Consider the following 15,569-nt stretch of genomic DNA (forward strand, 5'->3'; position numbering starts at 1 on the left):
TTTGGGGGCAGTTTTGGGGTCATTGGCTGGAATTTGGGGCTCATTTCAGGGATTTTGGGGGGCAGGGATTTTGGGGTGATTGGCCGGGATTTGGGGCTGGTTTTGGGGGATTTTGGGGGAAGGGATTTTGGGGTGATTGTCCAGGATTTGGGGCTGGTTTCAGGGATTTTGGGGCAGTTTTGGGGGCAGGGATTTTGGGGTGATTGGCCGGGATTTGGGGCTGGTTTTGGGGCAGTTTTGGGGTCAGGAATTTTGGGGTGACCCCCCCCCCCCCCCAGGCAGGCCCGGCCCGACACCGCCGTCGCTTTTTATTCCTTTTACAAAGAAGCTACAAAAGGTAAAAAACAGCGTCTGCAGGGGGGGAGGGGCGGGGGGCACACGCTGGGGGGGGAGGGGAGGGATGGGGGCAGGGGGGGGGCAAACCCCAACCCACCCCACCCCCCCCCAGACCCCCCCCCCAAACCCCACCCCCCCCCTCCCCAAAACAATTCCAGGTTTGGCTTCAATTTCCACACGGACACGGCCCCTCCCCCCGCGGGGGGCACAAAGCACAAAATGACCCAAAAACGCCAAAATCGAGACGGGGGGGGGCGGGGCGAAGCGCTGGGGGGGGGAGGGGCCCGACATGCGGGGGGGGGGGGCGTAAGGCAGCGGGGGAGGGGGAGGGGGGGGCGGCACTGCAGGATGGGGGGGAGGGGGGGTTCATTCCCTGCCCCCCCCCGGTTCCCCTCCCCCACCCACCCCCCCCTCCCCAGGACCCCCGGGGGGAGGGGCCATCCCGGGGGGGCGGGGGGCTTTGGCACGGTCCCGGCGCGGCTTAAGGCACATTGTGCCCCCCGGGGGGGGCGGGGGGCTCAGCTGGAGGGCAGCGCCTGCACGAAGAGCCCCCCCCGGGGGTCGGCCCGGGGCAGCTTGGCCGGGGGGGGGTCCAGGGGGGGCTCCAGGGGGGGCTCCAGAGCATCGGGGGGGCCCTCGCCCCCCCCCCAGCCCCAGCTCTGCCGGCAGCTCTTCGTCGCTCTCCTCCTCCTCCTCCTCGTCCTCGTCTGTGCGGGTGACCCCCCCCCCAAATAAAAATAAAAATAAAAATCCAGTGGTGGAAAGTTCCGGAATTTAACCCACCCCCCCCCCCCCCCAAATTGAACCCGAAACGTAATTACAATAATTAAAATAAAATTAATAATTAAATCCCCGAATTGACCCCTCCCCACCCAGAATCCCCCCTCCCCCACAGTAACAGCCCCCCTCTCACTGGTTTGGGAGGGGTCTCCTCATTTTTTGGGGGGGGGTCTCCCCCTTTTTTGGGCGGGTCTCCCCATTTTTTTGGGGGGGGTCACCCACCTTTGTCGGGGTCCTGCGAGTTCAGGGAGCTCGTGAGGTTGGCAAACTGTGGGGGGAGGGAGGAAAATGGGGGGGGGGCAAATTTGGGGGGGTTGGGGGGGTCACACCCCCGAAACCCCTCGGGAAGCCCCCCCAAAAGTGTCACCCCCCTCCCCGCCATGATGACAGCGATGGGACCCCAGGGGATGCAGGTGAGGGGGGGTCCCCCCAAACCTGACCTGAGACCCCCAAACCCCCCCAGGGACCCCCCAAACCCCCCAGGGATCCCCCAAACCTGTCCTGAACCCCAAAACCTGACCTGAGACCCCCCAAATCTGCTCTGAACCTCCCCAAACCCCCCCAGGGACCCCCCCAAACTCCCCTGGGACCCCCCAAACCTGCCCTGAGACCCAAAAACTTGCCCTGAACCCCAAAACCTGACCTGAGGCCCCTCCAAACCTGCCCCAAACCCCCCCAGAACCTGCCCCAAACCTGCCCCAAACCCCCCCAGGGACCCCTGCCCGTGCCCCCCGTGCCCACGAGGGCGATGGGGCAGCTGCCCTGAGCTGCCCCCACTCCCCTGGGTGACACAGGGACCCCCAAACCTGCCCCAAACCTGCCCCAAACCCCCCCAAACCTCCCCAAACCCCCCCCAGACCGGCTCTGTACCCCCTCCCCGTGCCCCCCTGGTGCCCACCTCGCCCATGACGGCGATGGGGCAGGTGCCCCGCGCCCGTGCCACGCGCTGCTCCACCAGGTAGTACATGTACTCGTCGTAGAGCAGGCGGATGAGGTGGAAGGAGCCGAAGCTGGCGGCGCTGCGCAGGGTCAGGTCCCGGATCACCATGGAGCTGGGGGGCACCGCGTTAGGGGGGCTCGGGGGGCTTGGGGGGGGCTGGGGAGGGGGTTTGGGGGGCTTTAGGAGGCTGGGGAGGGGGGGTTAGGGGGCTTTGGGGGGCTTTGAGGGGCTTTGGGGGGGCTGGGGAGGGGGGTTTGGGGGGCTTTGGGGGTCTTTGAGGGGCTTTGGGGGGGCTGGGGAGGGGGTTTGGGGGGCTTTAGGAGGCTGGGGAGGGGGTTAGGGGGGCTATGGGGGGGTTTGGGGGGTCTGGGGGGTTTTGGGGGGCTTTGGGGGGCTGGGGAGAGGGGCACCGAGGGCTCTGGGGGGGTTGGGGGGCTTTGGGGAGGGAGGTTTAGGGGGCTTTTGGGGGCCTGGGGAGGGGCTGTAGGGAGGCTGTTTTCGGTGTGTTTTTAGGGTGTTTTTGGGGTGGCTCCCGCTGTCTCTGGGGCTGGTTTTGGGGCTGTTTTTGGGGCTGTTTTTGGGGCTGTTTTGGGGTGGTTTTGGGGCTGTTTCTGGGCTGGTTTTGGGTGCCTCCTGCTGTATTTTGGGGCTGATTTTGGGGTGTCTCTCACTGTATTTTAGGGCTGTTTTTGGGGCTGTTTTCGTTGTGTTTTTGGGGTGCCTCCCCTGTATTTTGAGGCTGTTTTTGGGCTGGTTTTGGGCTGTTTTTGGGGCTGTTTTCGGTGTGTTTTTAGGGTGTTTTTTGGGGTGCCTCCCCTGTATTTTGGGGCTGTTTTTGGAATGTTTTTAGGGTGTTCTTGGGGCTGTTTTTGGGTTGTTTTCAGGGTGTTTTTGGGGTGCCTCCCGCTGTATTTTGGGGCTGGTTTTGGGGCTGTTTTTGGTGTGTTTTTAGGGTATTTTTAGGGTGTCTCTCACTGTATTTGGGGCCGGTTTTGGGCTGTTTTTGGGGCTGTTTTTGGGTTGTTTTCAGGGTGTTTTTGGGGTGCCTCCCGCTGTATTTTGGGGCTGGTTTTGGGCTGTTTTTGGGGTGCCTCCCCTGCGCGTTGGGGCTGCCCTCACCTGTAGAAGGACCACTTGAGCAGGAAGAGCTTGGCGGCGCGGGGCAGCCCCGGGCGTGCCCAGGTGTGGCCGCAGCACTTTGGCCACCACGGCGTCCAGCCAGGCCGCCCACTGCTCCAGCGAGTGCTGCTGGCCCAGCGTGGCCTTGAAATCCTGCTCCAGGCGCTGCACCACGCGCGCCTCGCAGCGGCACACCCAGGCCGCCTGCTCCTGTGGGACACCGGGAAAAACCGGGATTGGAACCGGGAAAAAAACGGGAAAAACCGGGAAAAACCGGGAAATCCTGCTCCAGGCGCTGCACACAGCGCGCCTCGCAGCGGCACACCCAGGCCGCCTGCTCCTGGAATGGACACGGGGAAAACCGGGATTGGAACCGGGATGGGAACCGGGAAAAACCGGGATTGGAACCGGGAAAAACCGGGAAAAACCGGGATTGGAACCGGGAAATCCTGCTCCAGGCGCTGCACCACGCGCGCCTCGCAGCGGCAACACCCAGGCCGCCTGCTCCTGGAACCCAAACCGGGAAAAACCGGGATTGAATGGGGATAGGAACCGGGAAAAACCGGGAAAAAAACGGGAATGGGGGCTGGACACTGCGGGGAACTGGGGAAAAAATGGAAAAAACAGGAAAAAACGGAAATCCTGCTCCAGGCGCTGCACCACGCGCGCCTCGCAGCGGCACCGGAAAACCCGGGATTGAATGGGAATAGGAAAAACCAGGAATAGGAACCAGGAAAAACCGTGAAAAACCGGGAATGGGGGCTGGACACCGGAGGGACCGGGACTGGGTGGGGAAGGGCACTGGAGAGACCCCGGAGAGACCCCGGCCCCGCCCGGGCACGGCGGAGACACCGGGGGGTGGGGGGGGACCGGGAATGGGGGGGATGGACACCAGAGAGACCCCAGCCCCATTCCGGTGCCCCCATCCCCATTTCGGGGTCCCCCAGCCCCATTTCGGCACCCCCAGCCCCATTTCGGTGACCCCCAGCCCCATTTCGGGGTCCCCCAGCCCCTCAGGCCACTTTGGGGTGCCCGTTTCAGCACCCCCAGCCCCATTCCGGGGTCCCCCAGCCGTGTTTCAGCGCCCCCAGCCCCATTTGGGGTGCCCCCAGACCTGCACGTTGGCGAAGTCCACGCGGTTGAGGTCGCTGAGCATTTGGCTGATCTGGGCCGTGTTCTGCAGCACGGCGCGCGCCGCCTGCGCCAGGTGGTTCAGGGACGTGTACCGGCGCAGGGTCTGGGCAAAGGCGCCCGCTGCCGCCGCCTGGGGGGCACGGGGGGCACCCCGGGTCAGGGGGGCACCCCCAGACCCCTCAGAGCCCCCCCAGACCCACTGTGAGCCCCCCAGACCCACTGTGAGCCCCCCAGGGCTCTGCGTGTGCGGGGGGGTACCGGCGCAGGGTCTGGGCAAAGGCGCCCGCTGCCGCTGCCTGGGGGGCACGGGGGGCACCCCGGGCAGGGCAGGGGGGGCACCCCCCAGAGCCCTCAGAGCCCCCCCAGACCCACTGTGAGCCCCCAGACCCACTGTGAGCCCCCCAGGGCTCCTGTGTGTGTGGGTGTACCGGCGCAGGGTCTGGGCAAAGGCGCCCGCTGCCGCCGCACTGGGGGGCACCGAAATGGGGCTGGGGGCACCTCGGGGACCCTCAGAGCCCCCCAGAGCCACTGTGACCCCCCAAACCCCACCCCAGGGCTCGGGGGCCACCTCCCAAAAAGCTCCAGGACCACCCCCAAACCTCTCTGGAAGACCCAAAACAACCCCAGGACCTCCCTAAACAACTCCAGGATCCCCCCAAAAGACCCCCCAGACCCCCCCAAAAAGCCCCCAGACCCCCCCCAAAAGACCTTGAGACCCCCCCCAAAAGATCCCAGGACCCCCCTAAATTACCCCAGGACACCCCCAGGAAGCCCCAGAGCCCCCTAAACGACCCCAGGACCCCCCCAAAACACCTTGGGGTCACCCCAAGGACCCCCCAAAACCCCTCTGCAAGACCCGTACCCTCTCTGCAAAGGCCCCTGGGGACCCCCTAAAGACCCCAGACCCCCCAAAAAGCCCCCAGACCCACCTTGACCCTGACCAGCTCCTCGGGCATGCTGACCATGGCGTTGCCCAGCCAGCTCTCCAGGCTCTTGGCAAAGTTACGGATGGCCTGGGTGAGGGCACCTGGGAAAGGGGGAAATTTGGGATTTTTGGGGGGGGAAATGGGATTTGGGGGGGCCAAAATGGGATTTTGGGGGGGAGAAATGGAGTTTTGGGGGAGGGGAATGGGATTTGGGGGGTAAAATGGGATTTTGGGGGGGGAAATGGGATTTTTGGGGGGGGAAATGGGATTTTGGGGGGGTAAAATGGGATTTTGGGGGGGGGAATGAGATTTTGAGGGGGGGGGAATGGGATTTTGGGGGGCAAAATGGGATTTTTGGGGGGGAAATGGGATTTTGGGGGGGGGAAATGGGATTTTGGGGGGGCAAAATGGGATTTTTGGGGGGGAAATGGGATTTTGGGGGGAGAAATGGGATTTTGGGGGGGTAAAATGGGATTTTGGGGGGAGAAATGGGATTTTGGGGGAGGGGAATGGGATTTGGGGGGTGAAATGGGATTTTGGGGGGGGGAAAGAGATTTTGAGGGGGTAAAATGGGATTTTGGGGGGTAAAATGGGATTTTGGGGGCTTCAATGAAAATTTGGGGGTGTGGATTCTGCCTGGGGGGGCTTTGGGGAAAGGTGGGTTCCGTTTTGGGGTTTTTGGGGGGTTTTAGGGGGTCCGTGCTGGGTCAGGGAGGTTCTTGAGGGGGTTTTGGGTGTGTGATTTTGGGGCGTTTTGGGGTTTTTGGGGCCGTTGCTGGGTTTAGGGGTTTTGGGGCGGTTCCTGGTGGGGTTTTTGGGGTGTTTTTGGGGTTTTGGGGTGGCGGGGCTCACTGGGGATGGGGCGCAGCACGTCGGGCACCAGGATCTCCACCAGCCCCTGGTACAGTTTAGGTGTGCCTGTGATTTTGGGGATTTTGGGGCCGTGCCGGGTTCGGGCGGTTCCTGGTGGGGTTTTGGGGTTCAGGGATGTTTTTGGGGTTCGGGGCTCACTGGGGATGGGGCGCAGCACGTCGGGCACCAGGATCTCCACCAGCCCCTGGTACAGGGCGTGGGGTGTCTTGATTTTGGGGTGTATCTGTGATTTTGGGGCCGTGCCAGGTTCGGGGCGGTTTCCTGGGTGGGATTTTTGGGGTGTTTTGGGGGATTTTGGGGTGCGGGGCTCACTGGGGATGGGGCGCAGCACGTCGGGCACCAGGATCTCCACCAGCCCCTGGTACAGGGCGTGGTCGCAGTCGCGCACCCCAGCGCAGCACCGGCTCCAGCCGGGCCAGCAGCAGCAGCCGCCGCCGCGGCAGGCGCCGCTCGGACCTCCTCCTGCCTGGGGGACGGGCGCAGGGGTCACCCCAAAACCGGGGGCACCCCAAAACACCAGGGGGGACCCAGAACAACACCGGGGGACCCAGAACACCGGGGGGACCCAAAACACCGGGGGGGGACCCAGAACATCAGGGGGACCCCAAAACAACACCGGGGGGACCCCAAAACACCGAGGGGACCCCAAAACAAACACCGGGGGGACCCCAAAACACCGGGGGGGCCCAGAACAACACCAGAGGACCCAGAACACCGGGGGGACCCAAAACACCGGGGGGGGGACCCAGAACCGGGGGGCACCCCAAAACACCGGGGGGGACCCAAAACACCGGGGGACCCAGAACACCGGGGGGACCCCAAAAAAACACCGGGGGGGACCCCAAAACACCGGGGGACCCAGAACACCGGGGGACCCAAAACACCAGGGGGGACCCAGAACATCGGGGGGAACCCTAAAACTTGGGGATGGGGGCACAGGGTCACCCCACACCGGGGGGACCCCAAAAAACACCGGGGGGACCCAGAACACCGGGGGGACCCCCCCCAAAGCACCCCCACATCCCACCCCAGCACCCCCCAAATCACCCCAAATCCCAGCGAACCCCAACATCCCCAACACCCCCAACACCCCCAGGACCCCCCAAAACCTCCTCCCCTCCACTCCTCAGTGCCCCCCCAGCCCTGCAGACCCCTCCCCAATTTCGGGGACCCCCAAATTCAGAACCCCATCACCCCCCAAACCCCAGATTTCCCAATACCCACATCCCCCCACACCCCCAGGACCCCCCAAAACCCCCTCCCCCCCCGACTCCTCGCTGCCCCCCAGCCCCGCAGACCCCTCCCCAATTCTGGGGACCCCTCCCCAATATTCGGGGACCCCCCCCAAATCCCAGCACACCCCAACATCCACATCTCCCCACACCCCCAGGACCCCCCAAAACCCCCCTCCCCTCCACTCCTCGCTGCCCCCCAGCCCCGCAGACCCCTCCCCAATATCCGGGACCCCCTCCCCAATATTGGGCCCCCCCCTCACGCCTCGCTGTCGCCGCTGCAGCGCCAGAAGCTCTTCCAGAGCGTCTCCACCAGCGAGAACTGCAGGTTGATCATCACGTCCACGATGGCCTGGGGGGGGAGGGGCACAGGGGGCTCAGGGGGGGCTCCCCCCGCGTGGGGAGGGGGCTCGGGGGGGGGCCCCACCTCGCAGTGCTCCCGGTAGAGCTGCTGGAACATCCGCACGTCCTCGGGCCCCGCGCCCTCGGGCACGGGCCCCGGCCCGGCAGCTCCAGGGCCGGGAACTCGGGCAGCGAGCGGGAGGCGTCTGGGGGGAGGGGAGGGTCAGGGGGGGCAAAATCTTTAAAGGGGGGGGGGGTTTCTTCATGGGGGGGGTGGGGTTTGTGGCGGGAAAGCTGAAAAAAATTTGGGGTTTTTTAAAAAAAAATTTTGGAGGATTTATTTTAATTTTTGGGGTTTTTTTTTTAATGTTTTCGGGGATTTATTTTTATTTTTGGGGGATTTTTATTTTTTGGGTTTATTTTTATTTTTTGGGATTTATTTTTATTTTTTTGGGGATTTATTTTTATTTTTTGGGGGATTTATTTTTTATTCTTTGGGGATTTATTTTTATCTTTGGGGGATTTTTATTTTTTGGGATTTATTTTTATTTTTTGGGTTTATTTTTATTTTTTGGGATTTATTTTTATTTTTTGGGATTTATTTTTGGGTTTTTGGGGATTTATTTCTATTTTTCTGGGATTTATTTTCATTTTTTGGGGGATTTTTGGGGGGGGATTTATTTTATTTTTGGGGGATTTATTTTTATATTTTTGGGATTTTTTTTTTAATTTTGGGGGAACTCGGGCAGCGAGCGGGAGGCGTCTGGGGGGGGGGGGGGAGAGGGGTCAGGGGGGGCACAGGGGACCCCGAAATGCTCGGGGGGGGTGGGGGGGGTCGTTGGGGGAAGGCAAAAAAAATTTTTGGGGTATTTTTAGAAAAATCTTTGGGGGATTTATCTTTATTTATCTTTATTTTTGGCGGATTTATTTTTGTTTTTTTGGGGGGTTTATTTTTTATTTTTTGGGGGTTTTTTTTTGGGAATTTTTTTTATTCTTTGGGGATTTATTTTTATGTTTTGAGGGGATTTATTTTTATTTTGGTGGGGATCTATTTCTATTTTTTGGGGGGATTTATTTTTATTTTTTGTGGATTTATTTTTATTTTTTGTGGAATTATTTTTATTTTTTTGGGATTTTTTTTTGGGATTATTTTTATTTTTGGGGGGGTTTTATTTTTATTTTTATTGGGATTTGTTTTTATTCTTTTGTGGGATTTATTTTTATATTTTTGGCATTTTTTTTTTCTAATTTTGGGGGAACTCGGGCAGCGCGCGGGAGGCGTCTGGGGGGAGGGGAGGGTCAGGGGGGCCCAAAATCTTTAAGGGGGGGGGGTTTCTTCATGGGGGGGGTGGGGTTTGTGGGGGGGAAGCTGAAAAAATTTTGGGGTTTTGTAAAAAAAAATTTGGGGATTTATTTTAATTTTTGGGGGGTTTTTTTTTAATGTTTTCGGGGATTTTTTGGGATTTATTTTTATTTTTGGGGGGATTTATTTTTTATTATTTGGGGATTTATTTTTATTTTTGGGGGATTTTTATTTTTTGGGTTTATTTTTATTTTTTGGGATTTATTTTTATTTTTTGGGATTTATTTTTGGGTTTTTGGGGATTTATTTCTATTTTTCTGGGGATTTATTTTCATTTTTTGGGGGATTTTTGGGGGGGGATTTATTTTATTTTTGGGGGATTTATTTTTATATTTTTGGGATTTTTTTTTTAATTTTGGGGGAACTCAGGCAGGGAGCGGGAGGCGTCTGGGGGGGGAGGGGGTCAGGGGGGGCCAAAAGGGACCCCCGAAATGCTGGGGGGGAGGGGGAGAGGGTCGGGGGGGGCAAAGGGACCCCCGAAAATGCTGGGGGGGGGAGGGGAGGGGTCAGGGGGGCACAGGGACCCTGAAATGCTCGGGGGGGGGTGGGGGTCGTTGGGGGGAAGGCAAAAAAATTGTTGGGTATTTTTAGAAAAATCTTTGGGGGATTTATCTTTATTTATCTTTATTTTTGGGGGATTTTATTTTTGTTTTTTTGGGGGGTTTATTTTTATTTTTTGGGGGTTTTTTTTGGGAATTTTTTTTTTATTCTTTGGGGATTTATTTTTATGTTTTGAGGGGATTTATTTTTATTTTGGTGGGGATCTATTTCTATTTTTTGGGGGGATTTATTTTTATTTTTTGTGGATTTATTTTTTATATTTTTGGCATTTTTTTTTCTAATTTTGGGGGAACTCGGGGCAGCGCGCGGGAGGCGTCTGGGGGGGGGAGGGGAGGGTCAGGGGGGCCCAAAATCTTTAAGGGGGGGGTTTCTTCATGGGGGGGGTGGGGTTTGTGGGGGGGAAGCTGAAAAAATTTTGGGGTTTTTTAAAAAAAAAATTTTGGGGATTTATTTTTATTTTTTTGGGGATTTATTTTTATTTTTTGGGGGATTTTTTTTTTTGGGGGGGGATTTATTTTTATTTTTGGGGGATTTATTTTTTATTCTTTGGGGATTTATTTTTATTTTTGGGGGATTATTATTTTTTGGGTTTATTTTTATTTTTGGGGGGATTTATTTTTTTATTCTTTGGGGATTTATTTTTATTTTTGGGGGATTTTTATTTTTTGGGTTTATTTTTATTTTTTGGGGATTTATTTTTATTTTTTTGGGGATTTATTTTTATTTTTTGGGGATTTATTTTTAGTTTTTCAGGATTTTTTTATTTTTTGGATTTATTTTAATTTTTTGGGATTTATTTTTATTTCTTCGGAATTTATTTTAATTTTTTGGGGGATTTTTTTTTTGGGGGGGGGATTTATTTTTATTTTTTAAGGGGATTTATTTTTATATTTTTGGGATTTTTTTCTTTTTTTTTTTGAGGGGGAATTTTTTTTTAATTTTTTTGGGGATTTTTATTTTTTATTTTTCGGGGAGGCTTTCTTTATTTTTTTGGGATTTATTTCCTTAGATTTTTTTAAATTGTTTTTTGGGAATTTTTTTTTGGTTTTGTGTTTTGGGTTTCTTTTGTTTTTTTTTTTTTTGGAGGGTTTTTGGGGTTTTTTTTTGCGACTTTTTAAAAAAAAATTTTTGGGGATGTTTTTTTGGGGGGGGGACTTTTTAAAAAATTTTTTTTTGGGATTTTTTTTTATTTCTTGCGGGGCGTTTCTCTATTCTTTAGGGATTTATTTCCTTGGACAAATTTTCTTTAAATTATTTGGGGATTTTTTTTGGGGGGGGGGAGGGGGGCTTTTTTTTAAGCTGTTTTTTTGGGGATTTTTTTTGGACTTTTTTAAAAATTTTTTTTTAATTTTTTTTTTAATTTTTTGGGGATTCTTTTTGATCTTTTGGGGTTTTTTTTGGGGAGCACTCACCCAGGAACTGCTGGTACTGCTGCACCTGCGCGCTGATGTCGGGGACGCCGGGGGGGGGCGGGGCCGGAGGAGACCCCGTTGGTGACCCCTCCCCCCCTCCACCTTCTGCACCGGCTTCAGCCTGGGGGGAGGGGAAATGAGGGGAGGGGGCTGGGGGGGTTTGGGGGGGGTCCTGGGGGGGGTGGTTGGGGGGTTTTGGGGGGCTCTGGGGGGATTTGGGGGGCTCTGAGGGGGTTTGGGGGGGTCCTGGGGGTTATGGGGGGTTTTGGGGGGGTCCTGGGGGGGTTTGGGGGTTTCTGGGGGGGTTTGGGGGGGATTTGGGGGGGTTCCTGGTGGGTTTTGTGGGATTAGGGGGGGGGGTTTGGGGGGCTCTGGGGGGTTTCTGGGGGGGTTTGGGGGGGTCCTGGGGGGTTTGGGGGGGCTCTGGGGGGTTTTGGGGGGGTTGGGGGGGTTCCTGGGGGGTTTTGTAGGATTGGGGGGGGGTTTGGGGGTCTTAGGGGGAGTCCTGGGGGGGTTTGGGGGGGTCCTGGGGGGTTTTGGGGGGGTCCTGGGGGGGGGTTGGGGGGTTTTAGTGGGGGGTTTGGGGGGGTTCCTGGGGGGCTCTGGGGGGTCCTGGGGGGGTTTGGGGGGGTTCCTGGGGGGTTTTGTGGGATTGGGGGGGGGTTTGGGGGGGTCTGGGGGGTTTCTGGGGGGGTTTGGGGGGGTCCTGGGGGGTTCCTGGGGGGTGTTTGAGGGTTCAGGGGGATTTGGGGGTCTCCAGGGGGGGTTTTGGGGGTGGTTCCTGGGGGGTTCCTGGGGGGCTCTGGGGGGGGGTTTGGGAGGTTTCTGGGGGGTTGTTGGGTTGGGGGGTTCCTGGGGGGTTCCTGGGGGGGGTTTGGGGGGGTCCTGGGGGGGTTTTGGGGGGTGTTTGAGGGTTCAGGGGGATTTGGGGGTCTCCAGGAGGGGTTTTGGGGGTGGTTCCTGGGGGGTTTTTGGGGTTGTGCTGGATCTAGGAGGTTCAGGGGCGTTTTGGGGGTCTCCAGGGGGGGATTTTGGGGTGGTTTTTGGGGGGTTTCCTGGGGGGTTTTTGGGGTTGTGCCGGCTCCAGGGGTTTCCTGGGGGGTTTGGGGGTTCAGGAGGGTTTTGGGGGGGTTTTTGGGGGGGTTTTGAGGTGGTTTTTGGGGGGTTTGGGGGGTCTCCAGGGGGGATTTTGGGGTGGGCTCTCGGGGTTGTGCTGGGTTCAGGGGGGTTTTGGGGGTGGTTCTTGGGGGATTTTGAGGTTGTGCTGGGTCCAGGAGGTTCAGGGGAGTTTTGGGGGTTCAGGGGGGGTTTTGGGGGTCTCCAGGGGGGATTCTGGGGGGGGGTTTTGGGGTTGTGCTGGGTCCAGGAGGTTCAGGGGAGTTTTGGGGGTCTCCAGGGGGGATTTTTGGGGTGGTTTTTGGGGGGTTTGGGGGTTCAGGGGGGTTTTGGGGGTATTTTTTGGGGGGTTTTGAGGTGGGATCCCGGGGGGATTTTGAGGTTCCGCTGGCTCCAGGAGTTTCCTGGGGTGGTTTGGAGGTTCAGGGGGGTTTTGGGGGGAGTTTTGAAGCACATTCCTGAGGGGTTTTCGGGGCTGTGCCGGCCCCAGGAGTTTCCGGGGGGTTTGGCGGTCTCCAGGGGGGTTTGGGGTTCCCCAGGGGGGGTTCAGGGGGTCTCTGGGGGGCTGCTCACCGCTGCTTCTGGGCGAAGGGCTGCTGCCGCATGGCCAGGTGCTGCTGGTCCTCCACCAGGCGCAGCAGCGGCGAGCCCGCCTTGATGCGCAGCCCGTAGTAGTGGTACTTGGAGTTACCCCTGCGAAACGGGGGGGGTTGGGGCAGTTTGGGGGGGGTTTGGGGCAGTTTTGGGGGGGGTTTGGGGATTTCTGGGGGGGGTTTGGGGATTTTTGGGGGGATTTGGGGGGGCTGGATCCCCTCCTGGGTGGGGGGTGCAATTGCAGCACACGCCCTGCAGGTGGCGCTGTGACAGCAGCGCTCACCGCAGAATTTCACGTCGATTTTTGGAATTATTTTTTATGTTTTTTGAGGGTTTTTGAGGGGCTTTTGGGGGGAGATTTTTTGGGGGTTTTTTGAGGTTTTTTGGAGGTTTTTTTTTTTGAGATTTTTTTGAGATTTTTTTTTCTGAGATTTTTTTTGGGTTTTTGGGATCTCCCCTGGCGCAGGAGTGCGCTGCAATTGCAGCACACGCCCTGCAGGGGGCGCTGTGATGGTGGCGCTCACTGTGGGATTTTGCGTTGATTTTTGGGATTATTTTTTTGGTGTTTTGGGGTTTTTTGCGGGGGGATTTTGGGGGGGATTTTTTTAGGAGATTTCTTTTGAGATTTTTTTGAGATATTTTGGGGTTTTTGGGCTCTTCCCTGATTCAGGAGCACGCTGCAATTACCCCGTGCGCCCTGCAGGGGGCGCTGTGACACCAGACTTTTACATTGATTTTTGTCACTTTTTTGGGGGGTTTTTTTAGGAATTTCCGGGTTTTTTTGGGCCTGACCTGGTGCCCAGGCGGCACGTGCGCAGCCCCATGAAGACGGAGCGGATGAGCTTGCCGAAGGAGGCGGCGCTGATGGCTACTATGACATTTCATGGCGTTTTTTGGGGGATTTTTTGGGGATTTTTCTTTTGGGGGAGATTCCAGGATTTTTGGGGGCAATTGAGAAGTTTTTGGGGGCTCTTCTGGGTGGGTTCTTGGGTCAATTCCGAGCTTTTTGGGGGGGTCTCCCTTGTACACACATGCACTGCAATTGCACCCTGTGTCCTGCAGGGGGCGCTGTGACGGTGGGCGCTCAACCGCAGAATTTCACGTTGATTTTTGGGATTCTTTTTTAGGTTTCTTGGGTTTTTTTGGGTGGACTTTTTTAGGGTTTTTTGGAAATTTTTTTGGGATGATTTTTTTGGGGAGTTTTTTTGGGGGTTTTTGGGCTCTCCCCCGATTCAGGAGCGCGCTGCAATTGCGCCGTGCGCCCTGCAGGGGGCGCTGTGACACCAGACTTTCACATTGATTTTCGTGCATTTTTCGTTGAATTTTTTGGGTTTTTTTTGGGAATTTGGGGTTTTTCTCTGGCTGACCTGGTGCCCAGGCGCCGCGTGCGCAGCCCCATGAAGACGGAGCGGATGAGCTTGCCGAAGGAGGCTGACAGGCACTGCGAGATCTCATGGCGCTTTTTGGGGGGTTTTTTGGGGGTTTTTTGGGGGGGGGGAGATTCCGGGATTTTTGGGGGCAATTGAGAAGTTTTTTGGGGGTGATTCTGGGTGGGTTCTTGGGTCAATTCCGAGCTTTTTGGGGGTCTCCATTGTACACACATGCACTGCAATTGCACCCTGTGTCCTGCAGGGGGGCGCTGTGACGGTCGCGCTCACCGCAGAATTTCACGTTGATTTTTGGGATTCTTTTTTAGGTTTCTTGGGTTTTTTTGGGTGGATTTTTTTTAGGGTTTTTTGGAAATTTTTTTGGATGATTTTTTTGGGAGTTTTTTTGGGGGTTTTTGGGCTCTCCCCCGATTCAGGAGCGCACTGCAATTGCGCCGTGCGCCCTGCAGGGGGCGCTGTGACGGTGGCGCTCGCCGCGGAATTTCACATCGATTTTTGGGGGATTTTTTGGGGGTTTTTGGGCTGTTTTTTGGGTTTTTTCGGGTGGATTTTTTTAGGTTTTTTTGGAGAATTTTTATTTTTTTTCGGAGTTTTTTTTAGGGGTTTTTGAGCTCTCCCCTGATTCAGGAGCGCGCTGCAATTGCGCCGTGCGCCCTGCAGGGGGCGCTGTGACGGCGGCGCTCACCGCGGAATTTCACATCGATTTTTGGGGGATTTTTTTGGGGTTTTTTTGGGTTTTGGATGATTTTTTTGGGAGTTTTTTTGGGGGTTTTTGGGCTCTCCCCTGATTCAGGAGCGCGCTGCAATTGCGCCGTGCGCCCTGCAGGGGGCGCTGTGACGGTGGCGCTCGCCGCGGAATTTCACGTCGATTTTTGGATTATTTTTTAGGTTTTTTGGGCTGTTTTTTGGGTTTTTTGGGGTGGATTTTTTTAGGGTTTTTTTGGAGAATTTTTATTTTTTTTCGGAGTTTTTTAGGGGTTTTTGAGCTCTCCCCTGATTCAGGAGCGCGCTGCAATTGCCCCGTGCGCCCTGCAGGGGGCGCTGTGACGGCGGCGCTCACCGCGGAATTTTACGTTGATTTTTGTTGATTTTTTGTCGATTTTTTTGGGGTTTTTTTTAGGAATTTGGGGTTTTTTGGGCCTGACCTGGTGCCCAGGCGGCGCGTGCGCAGCCCCATGAAGACGGAGCGGATGAGCTTGCCGAAGGAGGCGGCGTTGACGGGCTCCAGCTTGTGGCCCTGGCAGTGCAGCAGGTAGTGGCAGTAGAGCGCGCTGCGGGGCAGGCTCACCCCCTCGGCCGTCTCGTAATTGTCCAGCAGCCACTGCACCTGGGGGGCACAAACGGGGGGTCACCCGCACCCCCCGAGCCCCGAGCCCCGCCCCGACCCCCCCCGCTCCAGCTTGGGAGCCAAAACTTTGAGCAAATCAAAGAACAGTTGAGGTTTGCTTGTGAA

At 56.4% G+C, this 15,569-nt stretch overlaps 1 protein-coding gene across 1 annotated transcript; it reads right to left on the reverse strand.

Moving 5' to 3' along the window:
* Positions 1 to 283: 283 nt before the first annotated feature.
* RFX1 (regulatory factor X1) lies at positions 284 to 15,461 on the reverse strand (the record flags this gene model as incomplete). The annotated part of the gene is given in 16 exon segments (XM_064401998.1): positions 284 to 1,043; positions 1,339 to 1,384; positions 2,015 to 2,168; positions 3,176 to 3,231; positions 3,233 to 3,385; positions 4,290 to 4,439; positions 5,239 to 5,336; positions 6,421 to 6,496; positions 6,498 to 6,633; positions 7,610 to 7,692; positions 7,768 to 7,839; positions 7,842 to 7,888; positions 11,019 to 11,046; positions 11,049 to 11,139; positions 12,708 to 12,827; positions 15,262 to 15,461. Coding segments are annotated over 16 exon segments (1,851 nt in total), but the record flags the coding sequence as incomplete, so codon positions are not given.
* Between the last annotated feature and the right edge of the window lie 108 nt (positions 15,462 to 15,569).

The sequence above is a fragment of the Passer domesticus genome, chromosome 34 (genome assembly GCF_036417665.1).
Source record: "Passer domesticus isolate bPasDom1 chromosome 34, bPasDom1.hap1, whole genome shotgun sequence".
Lineage (NCBI taxonomy): Eukaryota > Metazoa > Chordata > Aves > Passeriformes > Passeridae > Passer > Passer domesticus.